A 14,665-nucleotide genomic window follows, 5' to 3' on the forward strand; every position below is an offset into this window, starting at 1 on the left:
AGAGAAAAAATTAAACATTACAGGAGTTTTCAAGGGAAAAAATAATAAATAAATAAATACATAAATATTTTCATTACTGAGCCTGAAAAATAAAATAAGATAAACTAAAATAAATGCAACTTTGAGGCTGAGACCTTAATCATACAAAGACTCATAAATTCAAATTACATTGCCAGAACAACCTTTATTTAGCTACACTAAGCACATAACTTTTTCTAATCAGCAGTACAGTAGTCAGTACAATACAGAAACCTTAACTTTCAATCTTCTGGCTCCAGAAAGCTTAAAATACCAACATTAACATTTTAGTTAGTAAATGTTTGTGTTGTATTTTATAAAAATGCATATTGTGGATGTAGGTTAGACCTAAAAGTATTATTTCCCAACAGTTACAAATGGATTCAATAAGAAGTTGTGGAATTAAATTGTGTCCTTTCTCAGAGGTCCTGAGAATGAATTGTCACCCAAATAGGCTAACTGTATTTCTGCTCTGATGAAGTGGTTTTCACATTGTGATCTAGGAACTAGGGAAAGTCCATGATATTCAACAAAAAAATCCATGAACTTCATAACTTTTGGAGAAGGGAGCCTAAATTATAATTTTATTTCCGATATATAATTAAAAAGCAGTATCATCCTGTAGGAATAATTGCAAGCATCACCAATTTTCCCCAAAATTCTGTTATTTATAAATAGCAAACAAGGAATGCTTGGAATAAAAGCTCATGTGAACCTTTTCTCTACTAATAGTACCTGAAGACAAATGTGTTAATGTTATGATAAATTTTGGAAATAAAGGAAATGTTTTCTTTTCTGCCTACTAATATAAGGATCAGATTATGATCACAGTAGTTTTCATTCAAATGGCACCTGAGTGAACCCCTATATTAGAGCTTTTGGACTGGTAGAGGGAAATTGGAAGCTACAATAATATTCCTTAATTATTTATTCAATTACAATGGTTAGGCACTTAATAAATCCCTATTTATCATGGAATTTCAATCTGCTGGGGACAATAGACGTCAACCAAATAAATAATTATGTGAAATTGCAATAGCGATAAATGAAGTGTGAAAAATGTATCATGAGCAACTTATCCTAGTATTGAGGTGGTGGGCGACGCCCAAGATGGTTCCCAGTGTTCTCTCTTCTTAGTGTTCATGTCTGTAAAACTTTCTCCTTGAAAACAACAAGAAAGTTCTTGACTGTGGATTAGACTCACTCATTCACTTAACAAATAGAATATAGCAAAGTGATAGATGTCACTGTTGAGAGTTACTTATAAAAAGACTGTGGTTTCTGTCCTGATGTGCTCGCTCTCTCTCTCTCTCTCTCTCTCACACATTCTTGGGTTTCTGTGAGAAAATAAATATTTGTTTGGGGATAATTTATAATGGAACAATAGGTAATTAATACAAGATCCAATAGACAAGAAGCCGATTGAAAGAGAGAAAGAGACAGAGACAGAGAGAGAAGAATATCCTAAATAAAAGTACTATTATGTGCAGACAACATGTGCCTGGACAGCCTATAGACAACTAGGATCTGAAGAAAGACCAGGGCCAAAAAAAGGGAATCTCATCTTTTGCTATTATGCTATTTCATATCATGATTTCTGAACTTTTTTTCCTGGGACAAATGTATCTTCCTGCAGAAAGAGAACAGAAAAGAAAAATAGAAGTTTGCCATTTTAGCAATGTGAAATGTAACATGTTTTTAAAATGAAAACTTTCTTCTTCATTTGTATTAAAGCTTAATATTTCAATGATCATGAATCCTTCCTTCTGAAAAAGAAAGAAACTGAATTGCAAAATAAGAGATTTCTTATTTTAAAGTCATATTTGTTATTTCTACACTTGGAGTTTTTCCAAGGAAAAAAACTATTTTGAAAGCATTTGAAATTTTAGGATAGGGGCACCTGGGTGACTCAGTAGGTTAAGCGTCCAACTTCAGCTCAAGTCATGATCTCGCAGTCCGTGAGTTTGAGCCCCGCGTTGGGCTCTGTGCTGATAGCTCAGAGCCTGGAGCCTGTTTCAGATTCTGTGTCTCCCTCTCTCTCTGACCCTCCCCCGTTCATGCTCTGTCTCTCTCTGTCTCAAAAATAAATAAATGTTAAAAAAAAAAAAAAGAAATTTTAGGATAAAAATATTTATGTTAAAGTGCTATAACTACAAACTTAAACATGAGTAAATCTCAAACATAATATTCAGCAAATGAAAGCAGCTATAAAATAATATACACAGTATGATATCATCTATGACAATACAAAAAAAAGCAAAATAGATGTCATTGTTTGGGGCCAGATATATATCTGGCAAAATATAAAGAAAGGCAGGGAATGATCATTCCAAAAAATATGGCTACCCTTACAGCAAAGGTTGAGGGGTATAATTGGGGAAGAACGGGCAATAGTCTATTTCTTAACTTACGTTAACATTCACCGTACAACTGTTCTTTGAAATGCACATATGTAATGCACTCTGCAATATATACATTAATATAAAAGAAAATTAAAATAGTAAGTTCAAAAAACACAAAAAGTATAATTAGTACTTACATTTTTTTTGACATAACAATGTGAGCAATTGATCCTTGTATCATAGCGTCAAGGATGCTGTGTTCTTATGCTTTAATTTATGAAAGTGATTTACATTTTCAAAGGTATTAATGTGGTAGCAGACAACACCTAATTAGGTGTTCAATAAACAAAATAATGGGTGGAAACCCAAAGTTCTAACAAAGACAAATTCAGAAAAGCACCAAAATTAGAGTAAGAAAATCAACTAATATTTTGGTTCTTCCATTTATTACCTCTGCAGTCTTGCACAGATTACTCCCTGAACCTCAATGCTTCATCTATACATATAAGAATGTAGTATCTGATAACAGTAGTCATTCAATTCATAAAGGGAAGGATAATTATTTATATCATTGATAAATGGTATTAGGAAAACTAGCTTTTCATTTAGGAAAAAAACAGATTGCTATCTCACTTCTCACACAAATATAAATACAATGAACCAAAGATTTAAATAATAGATAATAGATAGAAGATAGATACATAGAAAGATAGATAGATAGATAGACTAGAAGAAAACACAGATAATATATTTTTTTAATCTTAAATGGGACATGGAGTGAGTAACATCTCGGTTTGCCAGGGAATGAGGGGTTTCCTGGGACAAAGGACATTCAGTGCTAAAACCAGGAAAGTTCCAGGCAGACTGGGACAGTTGTCGCTGTAAGTAAAGAAACCTTTTTTAACCCTGGTACAAAATAGAAACTATAAAATAAAATATTGAGAAAGATGACTATAGAAATAATTTAAAACTTCTATATGGCAAAAAAGAAAAACAATGTGTAAGCTAACATTAGCAAACACCTATGGAATATTGTGAACATTGGTGTTAAAAAAGGCTAATAGCCTCAAAAAAATATACAGAAAACACATAAACCAATAAAAAAAGAGATGGACATCCCAAATGAAAAATGGGCAAAAGATATGAACAAGACAACAAAAGATAAAGTTAAGTCATATGTTGAAAATTGGCTTAGCTGGTAACTATAATTATGCTCTTCAGATACAATAGAGAGAGAGAAATACAACACCCAGATGGTTTACAAAAAGGAAGAGTGAGAAAAGTTTAAGTAACAAGCTCTAAAACATAAGAATTCAATAATGAATTCAATGGATAAATAAAATTTAGAAAGAAAAAAGAATTGTGGTAAATAATAAATTTGACCCTAGTTTCCACAATGATATCATCACAAAGCCTGTATCAGTGGGTTAGGACACCATGCTAATAAATCGTATATTGTTGGGGTAATTTTTTTTCCAGCAGTTACCATCACATAGCCTTAAACCAGTTAATAGAAACAGATTTGGTCCCTGACCCAGGGCAGATGTTGTACAAATGTGTATTAGTGATCACAAGGGACAATGTGCTGAGTGGATAGTGAATATCCGTGCATATTGATATACAGAGATATATTTACTAGGATATTAATTCCAGCATAGTTCTTAATTCCAAAAAAAAACTGAAAACAACAAAAAAGTTGTTGATCTGTAAGGCCTAATTAAATAAGTTTCAAAAATAGTATCTATGAAAGATACTTGAAAACTGCAAAATTATAATTAAGATACCATCTATTGAATGTAAAATTCAGACCCAGGTTTAAGTGCCTTATATACAAAATTTAACTTAATCCTCACAACAACCCTAGACACTAGGTCAGGGGTGTTGGGTAAAATCTCCCAATTTTAAAGTATTGGCAACTAATTCAGATTTTTAAAAATGTTACATGAGCCAACTGAACGTGCCTGCAAGCCAGGTCTCGCCCATGGGCTGCCAAATTGCAGTCTCTGAGGTGGAAATTAGAGAAGAGGCCTAAGCCAGAGTGGGAAACATTCATAATGAGGAAGCTGTTGGAGGAAGCAAAGGTAGGAAAAACAATGAAGAAAAAAGAAATGCAATGCCTTACACCAGGGAGGAGATTTCAAGAAAGGAATCATCAAAATCAAATCATTCAGGAAACGTCTTAAAGTAAGGACTAGGAGCGTGATTTTCTAACAAGAAGGTGGTCAGAGACCTTTAGGAGCTGTAAGAGAGTAGTGTTAGTACAGAGGGATGAACGCAAGATTGAAAGGAGCCAAGCAAAAGAAACTCTCAACAAAGGTAGACTTATTCTTTCAAGAATTTCAGCCTTGGAAGTATGGGAGAATGACAAGTGGCTTTCTCAAACCTGAGAGAGAGCGCGGGATGATATTTGGAACTGAGAACCAAGAAGCTATCTGATAGAGAAGAGCATAGCATATTTGAAGATAGAAAGAGGGAGAGCTAGAACTTACAAGGCAGACAGTAAAGCAGAATCCTAGAAGTACCAGCAGTACATGAGGCCAAAGAGGGGTCAGGGGGTGGGGGGCAGTGCTTTTGAAAAGACTGACACTTAGTCTCTAAGACAGAAGCAGAAAGGGCAAAAGAAGTTACAGACACGAGAGACATTTTGAGGAAGCTCATGTTGACAAACGTTTTCAGAGAATAACTACTTAGCGTCAGGTAGCTGTGCAGAGCTCTGGCAATGCAAAGGGTAAGGTCTCCACTCTCACAAGGGTCATCATTTGGGGAAGTTAAAGAAGTCCACATTGGATGATAGGTAAGTCAGAAGTGAGCAGCCATCTGCTGAATATGAGAGACAACGGGAAGAGTTTGGGTGAAAATTACCTAAGACAGTGTTTAAATCCAGGCTCCCAGCAGAACTACTTGCAAAGATTTGTGAAAGCCAAGATCTCAGACTCTGTACCCTAATAATTCCAATTAAGTAGGTCTGAGATGGCATCACAGCATCTTTAATAATTTAGGCTATACAGGTGATTCTGTCAACCAGTTTATGTACTGGTTCAGGATAATCCTTGGGGAACATCTAGGAGGGAGCCAATGAACGATAGATAGATTGAGTGATTTTTTTGGAGAAGAAAAATCACTAGGTTTCATTATGTTGACCTGGGCATTCTTTCCAAAAAATTATCAATACCATAAAATGGATTCTATAGCCAGATATTCTCATACAATAGTTAAACCTTTGGGAAAGGGTAGTATTTCAGGGCAAACTAACAAAATGGCAAGGAAAAAGAAAATAAATCATTAAACAACTAACAGCTCACATGTGCACACACCCAGTTTGGAGAAGTGCCTTTACTGAATCACTGAATATTCTCAAATGATACCCTTTGAACACACACAGGTTTCCCCCATGTTGATTGAAAGAAAAAAAAATGTTGCTGCTTTCTCCTTCTAGCTATGATCCTTTCTCCTTTTGTTACTGCCAAGTGTCTAGAATTGAGTGGTCTGGACCACAGGCTCAATTTCCTCCACACCCACTCTCTCCTCAATACCAGCAACCTTGTGGTTCCTACACCTTTCTATTCAGAACACAATTTTGAAGGTCACCAGCTACCTTACAGTCAGACTTGTGGCCTTTCTTCAGTGCTCATGCTCCTGGGTTATTTGGACGATTTTGACGCTATTAACCACTTTCCTTTCCTTGTAAAACCCTCTTCTTAGCCTGTACCACTACTCCTGTGTTTTGCCAGTGTGTGTCTCCCTCTCTGTCTTCTCCGCAAGCCTTTCTCTTTAGCTACATTAATGCAGGCATTGCCTGAAGTCTCATCAGCCCATCTTTCTCTCTGCATCTTTCTTATCATCCCCAGAGCCCCAACTAGGCCTCTAGACAGTTGACTTCTCCTTGTTTTAGCTCTGCAGTCATAGTTCAGCTCCCTCTGCCCTTCCTACAAGCTATTTGACTTGCCTAGAATGCTCATCCCTCAACTCTTCCCGCCTAGCTCTTTTCTACTCATCTTCATCTTACACATCACCTTCCAAAGGGAAGTCCTCCCTGCCCCTCAGACCAGACTAGATTTACCAATTCCACCTTCTCTTTCTTCTTATGCACCTATGCATTATTTAATCTTGGGCACTGATTTATTTCATGCCTACATTTCCCAGGAGACTCTAAGCTTTGTGAGAACATGATTTTCTATCTTGTTCAGGTATCCCCAGCATTAAGCACAGTGTCTGACACATGTCAGACACACCCTTACTTATTAACTGACAGACTAACTGACCCACATTTTAGCCTTGACTTATTTTTCCTGAACAAGAATCTCAACCCTTTAGATGCTATCTCTCCCCCACGCAAATGCCTCCTGTCATTTCAAGTGCATCACATCTAAAAATCATAGATTTTCCCCCACACACTTGCCACATCTCTTTTACCCTATATTTTTGGTACTACAGATGAGTTTCAAGCATAGTTCATTTACAAAAAAGTTGGGTGATATCTTTAGTAATTCCTTGACCGATGCTGGACTTGATTTGCCCCTGTATAAAATGTAAGAATTTAATTTGAAGGTTTCTAAAGTCCTTCCCGTCTAAAAACACTTCTCAAAAGCTGTCATACATCTCCTTCATTTCACAAATGAGGAAATTATTGTCTAAAGAGAGTAAGCAATTTCTTAAATATGACATAGCTGGTGGACAAAATTATACCTTATGATGAACCTTTAAACCCAACACAGAGAGATATGTAAGAATTTAGAAATTTGGGGAAAGGAGATTGAGATCTTATTGAGAAAATGAAAAGCACCAAAATATTCAATTCATTAATCAAATTTGGAAGCAAAGAGCATTTAATAATATAATATATCTGGGGTGCCTGATGGCTCAGTCATTTAAGCTTCTGACTTCAACTGAGGTCATGATCTCAGGGTTTGTGAGTTCGAACCCTGCGTCGGGCTCTGTGCTGACAGCTTAGAGCCTGGAGCCTGCTTCACAAAACAACAGATGGTCCTCAATGCTTACTGCACAGTATCCAAGTTCCTCTGTCGAGCTATCAAGTACCCCTGGAATTCAGTCTTATTTCCCACTATCATGTAGCACACAATCTCTGTTCCATCAAGGTAGAGTTCTTTCTGTCCCTGAGCACGTTGCCTTTGTTCATGCCGCACATCTCTTCCTCCCAATGTGTATATCTGCCTTCCCCCATCTATCCAAGCCTATCATTCAAGACCCATTTCCTCCATTAAAACTTTAACATCTCCAACCTACTGTAATTTCTCCCATCTTTGGGTTTTTACTAGATTCATAGTTAATTTCAAGACTGACGGATTTAAAATGTTCTCCAATTATTTCATCTCAGCTTCATCTCCCTAGTTTATATTCCAAATAACTTTTAGGCACTCTTCATACGCTCGCACACACACCCTCCATAAATAATTCAGTGTTCTTAATAAAGACTTTTTATTACTTTATTAATTAAGCATGGAGGGTTAGGGGAAAACATTATGTAAATTCACAACTATCACAAGATAGAAAAGGAATAGAGGACTGAAATTTATGAAGACAAACCCCTTCTTTTTTTGCAATTACTTTTAATCTTTTTTTTTTTTTCATCTGCAAGCCATCGAATCTACCAACAGCCCTGTTTTGATTTTTATTTCCTTTTCTTGTTACTGCCTGCCCCCTCGTGGAAGATAATGATAAATGATCAAAATTAGCCCGACGAAGAGAAAAAGGTGGAGAAGGAGTCCTTTTTAGTAACCACGTCCTTAATAACAGTGACTTATAAAAGGTAGAATCACATTGATTAGAATAGCAAAATATAATTTTAAAGCAAGAAAAATATGTAGAATACAGATGAGGGAAGAAGACCAGAAGACCAGTTGGAAAGCCTTGCTGTACAGTGGATGATTTAGATTGTATTCGTTCCCCACCCTCAGGAGCTTTCTTAATAAACTTCGTCTACCAACAACCACGTTGCTTGAATTTATAAACAAATAAGTCAACAGAAAAATAAATAGATTTTTTAAATGCCATGTTTTACATTGAGTCTGCTCTTACACACCTTTGTGAATTTATCTTGCACAAAAAAGTGTTATGTTTGCCAAAATACCGTTAAGCAGTATTAATAACTATGCAGTATTAGTAATAAAGACATAAAGTCATGCCCCAAGTAGTTTGTTTCTCATTATACTAAATTATTTCACGGTGAATTTATCATGCACATTTCTGCATCTAATATAATTTGGTCTTTGGTATCTTGATTCCAAATATTTGGATAACTTTATAATTATACGAGCACAGCTTTCAGAGATTTGATTTATGCAGTAAATCTTCTGGTTGTATTCGGAAATAGTTTTAAAATTCACACCTTTAAACCATTAGAATTCAAAATGATCAATTACGTTTTCATCCTGTTTTTTTTTTTTCTTTTACCCAAGAGCCATAACGCAATTTGACATGAGTGATAAATAGCTCCTTGCCTAGCTGCCTTCCTTGCCAAGTTGGGTCCTGTATGGTTTCCCTAAGAGCTTTCTACTATTAGATCTCAACTAGTGAAAGATTTAGAACACCAGATGTGTTTTTAAGTGAGTAGTCTATTAAGCTTATAACTAAGTCGAGGCATAACTTTTTTCAGTGGTGTTATAAATAGTGGTACTTTTTAGTGAAAAGCATAATGCTTCTTCAAATGTCTAGCGATGCTTCCAGACCTGACCGGGTGTGACTCTGCCACAAACTAATAGTGTTGGATAAATCAATTCACCTTTATAAAATGGAAAAGTGTCTTCCATGCCTACTTCACTGGTTTGCTTTACAGATCAAAGGACAAAAAGTATGTGAAAATGCTGCCTAGAAAAGTAGAGGAATAATCGCTTCTCGGCCTTTTAGTTAAGATCAAATGTAGAAAAGTACAGGAATACTATATGGTTATTTTTCTTGTGTTCGTCACTAAGTTATCATGTGGAAAACAGACTTTTTTTCTTTTGCTGGAATGTAGGCAATACTTCAGTCTTTTCTTTTTTCGATTATAAAATTATAAAATTTAAAGCCAACTACACTGCTCCCTTGCAGCTGCTCCCATTTACTAAAAGTGAAACCTGAAAACTCCCTCCCACATCAACTCCTACCAACCCTCTGTAATGAAACCCGGACACCCCCACAATTGCCCTAAGTGTTTTACAAACTCCTACAGGAACCTAGATGTTGAAGAGTGTGTCCTTTCATCCAGAAAGTGTCTTTTACAGCCTACACATCTTAAAGGTAAATACAGACACCCATCCCAGATGCACCACTAAACTGTGTTATATTTTTAAAAGGCACCTGGCCATAGGCGGTTACCAAAAGCCATAAACTTTCCTAATTTATACTGTTAACAACATTGACCCAAGTGGAGGTGGGATTATTATTCAATTTTTGTTTTTTTGAGAGAGAGAGAGAGAGAGAGAGAGAGAGAGAGAGAGAGAGAGAAGAGGGTCAAAAGAACCTAGATGACCTGGGTTGCTACTAAAATACATTTCATCTATTCTCCCTCGTTCAGAAAAGGGGGGGAGGGAGCATGGGGAAATAAGGAAGTGGACAGTGAGGCAAATTATAGAGATACTTAAAAGGCAATAGGATACGAAGTAAAATAAGTAAGACAAAGAGCAAAGTAAGGACAACAAAGTGAAATAAATCCAAAAGTAACACCCTCTCCCATCTCTTGTCATTGCAGTATCTTGCATTGCTCCACAAGAAAGGCAAAGAAAACTCAGCAAAAGCTGAGCCAGGTTTCTCACCAGTCGTTCTCCTGTTGCTCTTCAAACAGAATTCAGACTTACCAGCCACTAAGGAGACAGTCAAAATCAGTAGAAGCCATACGCCAAAAGTCCTCAAAGTGCAGGGCATTTCTGATGTCTTGCTTTCTGCCCTTTACTTGGTACTTTGCCTCCACACAGGTATGAGAGGAACTGCAGACATGGCGAGGCTCTCTCTGGTCAGCTGCTCTGTGCTGGATCCTCTTAGCCCATCTGCAGCAGGACACTCCTTTTCTTCTGGCCTCTTGCTTCAACTCTGTGTCTGAGGCTGGTTGGCAACTTGGAATGAAAGAAACTCTTCTCTGGAACTTGACACAGCAATAGATTTCCTGTATGAAGCACTGAAGCAGAGACGGAGGAAGCAGATTGATTGACTCTGTCAGCTCATTGGTCCCTCTCTTACTTCTGCTCTACACAGATCAACTTTACAGTAAGGCACTGCATGCGCCCAAGATAAACAGATTTGTCTAAGCCTGGATTGCAAAGCAGCACAGGATTATTTATCTGTTCTGACCCATCCCTTTAAATTTCCTAGTCACAGTAACTTTCTCCAAATGAAGAGGGGTACGGCCTCAGTAATAAAGTTTGGAATAAAACACCCTCCCTTGAATATTCTTGGGTGAAATCACTGTCTATAATGTCAACAACTCTAGAAGAATCGGAATTGTCTTAGTTTCCTACTGGTACTGTAACTAATTCCCACAAACCTCGTGGCTTAAGACAACATGAATTTATCATACATGACAAAGGTCAGAAGTCCAAAATGGATTTTATGGGGCTAAAAGTAAGGCGTCAGCAAGGCTCTGTTCTTTCTGGACACATGGAGAGAACCAGTTCATTGCCTTTTCCCACTTCCAGGGGTCACCAGCATTCCTTGGCTTGTGGTTACATCATCCCCACCTCTGTTCCCTTGTCACATCTCCTCGGTTGGTAACCCTCCTGTCTCCTTCTTATAAAGACCCTTGTGAGTACATTGGACTGACTACCCAGATAATCCAGGATAATCTCCCCATCTCAAAATCCTCAACTTAATCACATCTGCAAAGTCCCTTGTCCCCTGTAAGCTTACCTATTTACAAGTTTCAGAGTTTAGGACATGGACACCTTGGGGGGCCATTACTCTGCCACTCACAATTGTGTACTTACTCCCGTTTACTTTCACCTTTGAAGAGCCAGACTGATCATTTGAACCAAATTACAAATAAACACCCACTGTTAGCTATCACATATCTAACTTATCAAAAAAATTCAGACTTATCAAAAAAAACCTGCTTTAATGTGGTCAGTTCATATTCATTTAGATTATGTTTGGGAGGAAAGAAATCCTCTACATGCTAAGAATTTTCTACCCCAAGGCAAAATTCCCCAGGAAGGGGAAGAAAATGTCGCAAACAGGAAAAAGATTAAACAACATGCACTTTTTTCTTTTAGGTTAGCAGTTTCATATTCCCTCTTGCCAAACATTAAAGTATATATATATATCTCAACCTTTCCTTCCCGTGAACCAATGTGACTGAGACAGTGAAATCAGGCACTGAGGGCATGGAGTATTTGAACATATGTGCTGTCTAACAATGGTGGACTATAGCAAAAACAACTTCCCTGCTGTCTAATATTTCACCTGGTGTTGGAAAATCAGTGATGAAATGTCATTTAAAATAAAGCATTCTGGTTTCTACCACATAGTGGCTCAGGTTCAGAGGTTAAGATCATGGGTTTTGATAACAGATCTAGGGCTGAACCTCTGCTGGGCAATTACTAGTCCGATGATACTAGGCAAGTTTCTTACTCAATTCTGTAACCTATTCTTTCCACTTAATATTATGTTCACATGCCCATTTTCTCATATCATCAAAAAAGTGTGATGATCATATATTTTAATTCCAATTCAATGCCAACAGTCCAAACTAAAGCACAGAAAGGCTAACTGGCCTGCCTAAGATCTCAAAGTGACCCAGTGACATAGTGAGGAGTAAAACTCGAGTTTCATGTTGGCTTTGCCCTGTGTTCCCTCCACTCAACTCCTTTGGTTTCACTTCCAGGACAATAAATTTCATAGACAAGTCTCACATTCCCATCTTAGTCAGACCACATCTATAAATTAGCAGTTTAAGAGTCAAGAGAATGGTGTCAAAAAACAGAATTCTCAAAACAGATAGGGAAGATGAGACTTTCTTCCCCATTCCTTTACCTCCTTCACCCCAAACCCCACTCCCTAACCTGCCAACTCTCACCCTTACCTCTCAATGAGAGCAAGTGCTTGGAAAAACAATGAAGGGACCAAGAGATTGCTAGCATAATCATCCACCAAAGATATGCCATGAAAATCAATATAATAAGAGAAAAATGTGCTTGTCTAGTAAATGCACCTCTTTGAAAAAAGTCTCAAGTCCCCAGATTCTCCTTAGCTGTGCCCCTTGGCACAGGAACACAAAAGTAGGGCAGAAGAGCAAGACAGAATCAAGAGAAAGGTGTTGCTCAAACCAGAAACCCAAACCTTTTACCCCCTCAGCCTTCTAATGCCTCTTCAATACTGCCACCTAAGAATCAGTGCACATGGGGGCACCTGGGTGGCTCAGTCAGTTGAGCATCCAACTTCGGCTCAGGTCATGATCTCACAGTTTGTGGGTTCGAGCCCCACATCAGGCTCTGTGCTGACTGCTTGCATGGAGCCTGCTTCAGATTCTGTATCTCCTTCTCTCTCTGCTCCTCCCCTGCTCACGTTTTGTCTCACTCTGTTTCTCAAAAATAAATAAATGTAAAAAAAAATTTAAAAAAAAGAATCAGTGCACATGAGAACTACATCAAAACAAAAAGCACAGCTAAAGAAACAGTCAACAAAGTTGGGGCACACCTGGGTGGCTCAGTCGGTTGAGCTTCCAACTTCAGCTCAGGTCATTTCATAGTTTGTGGGTTTGAGCCCCGCATTGGGCCCTGTGCTGACAGCTCAGAGCCTGGATCCTGCTTTGGAATCTGTGTCTCCCTCTCTCTCTCTGCCCTTCCCCACTCACACTGTCTCTCTGTTTCTCAAAAATAAATAAACGTTTAAAAAAATTTTTTTAAAGGAACAACAAAACTAAAAGGCAACCTACTGAATGGGAGAGAATATTTACAAATGACATAAGCAAGAAAGGGTTAGTATACAAAATGTATAAAGAACTTATAGAACTCAATGCCAAAAAACCCCCAAATAAACCAATTTAAAAATAGGCAGAAGACATGAACAGATGTTTCTCAAAAGAAGACATACACATGGCCAACAGACACATGAAAAAATGCTCAACATCATCAGGGAAATGCAAGTCAAAATTACAAAAAAAAAACAAAAAACCTACAATGAAATAGCATCTCACACCTGTCAGAATGGCTAAAATCAACAACACAATAAACAAAAGTGATGGAGAAAATGTGAAGAAATGGGAACTCCATGCACTGTAGGTGGGAATATCAGCTGGTGCAGCCACTGTGGAAAACAGTATGGAGGTTCCTCAAAAAGTTAAAAATGGAACTACCCAATGATCCAATAATTGCACTACTGGGTATTTACCCCCAAAATAATAAATAATAAATAATGAATAATAAATATTTACTCCCAAAATAATAAAACCCACTAATTTAAAGGGATATATGCACCCCTATGTGTACTGCAACATTATTTACAATAGCCAACATGTGGAAGCAGCCCAAGTGTCCATATATATAATAGAATATTAGTCAGTCATAAAAAAGAATGATATCTTGACATTTGCAACATGGATAGAGCTAAAGAGTATAACACTAAATGAAATAAGTCAGCCAGAAAAAGACAAATACCGTATGATCTCACTCATATGTGGAATTTAAGAAACAAAACAAATGAGCAAAGGGAAAAAAGAGAGAGAGAGACAAACCAAGAAACAGACTCTTAACTACAGAGAACAAACTGATGGTTACTAAATGGGAGTGGGGAGGGGAGGGTAAAAGAGATGATGGGGATTAAAAAGTGCATTTACCATGATGAGCACTGAGAAATATATAGAAATGTTGGGTTACTATATTGTACACTGAAACTAATGTAACATAGTATTAACTATACTGGAACTAAAATTTTAAGAAAAAGAATCAAGCACATGAGAGACAAAGAAAACAACATTATACCGGTTAATGTTGTGGTAGCCAAAACAAAAAGGTTTGGTAAGTTTCAGTAAGTTAGAGCAGCTTTAAGGTATAATGCCCTCAAATTTGCTCTGTTGATTTACTCAAAAATTCGTTTACCTGCCTATAAATGCTTTTGAAGTAAACGTTTTCCAGTCAGTTGTCTCCAATGTCAGATTCATACTTAGCAACAACTGAAGTCAGTTAGGAAGATGTTGCTCCCTTGTCCATTATGTAGAAGTTTGCATGGATCTTGAATACTTACTGCACAGACTCTAATGGTCTTTTACCCCTGACCCCTTTCTCCATTGTCTGTCCTTTCTCCTCCTGGATTTGAGTCTTGACTGCCTAGAACTCAAGTACCTACCTGCTTCTCCTTTCTTAGCTGAATTTTCTGGATGC

General features: G+C 37.4%; 1 protein-coding gene across 5 annotated transcripts in view; it reads right to left on the reverse strand.

Annotated features, from left to right (window-relative positions):
- The window catches only part of LOC109266391 (cell surface glycoprotein CD200 receptor 1-like), a 147,343-nt gene extending 136,826 nt beyond the window's left edge, over positions 1 to 10,517 (reverse strand). For 2 of the 5 annotated variants that reach the window (XR_002079698.2, XM_019448366.2), the window contains exon 1: positions 10,154 to 10,514. Coding sequence is in view for 4 of the 5 variants with exons in the window: in XM_019448366.2 (XP_019303911.2) it covers positions 10,154 to 10,220 (67 nt within the window). In the remaining variant the exon portion in view is untranslated. Of the gene's footprint in view, positions 1 to 10,153 lie in introns of all 5 variants that reach the window. The other 3 variants (XM_019448371.2, XM_053903341.1, XM_019448367.2) reach the window with 2 other exon arrangements.
- Positions 10,518 to 14,665: the final 4,148 nt, after the last annotated feature.

Source organism: Panthera pardus, unplaced genomic scaffold, assembly GCF_024362965.1.
Source record: "Panthera pardus isolate Hobbes unplaced genomic scaffold, ASM2436296v1 HiC_scaffold_16, whole genome shotgun sequence".
Taxonomy (NCBI): Eukaryota; Metazoa; Chordata; class Mammalia; order Carnivora; family Felidae; genus Panthera; species Panthera pardus.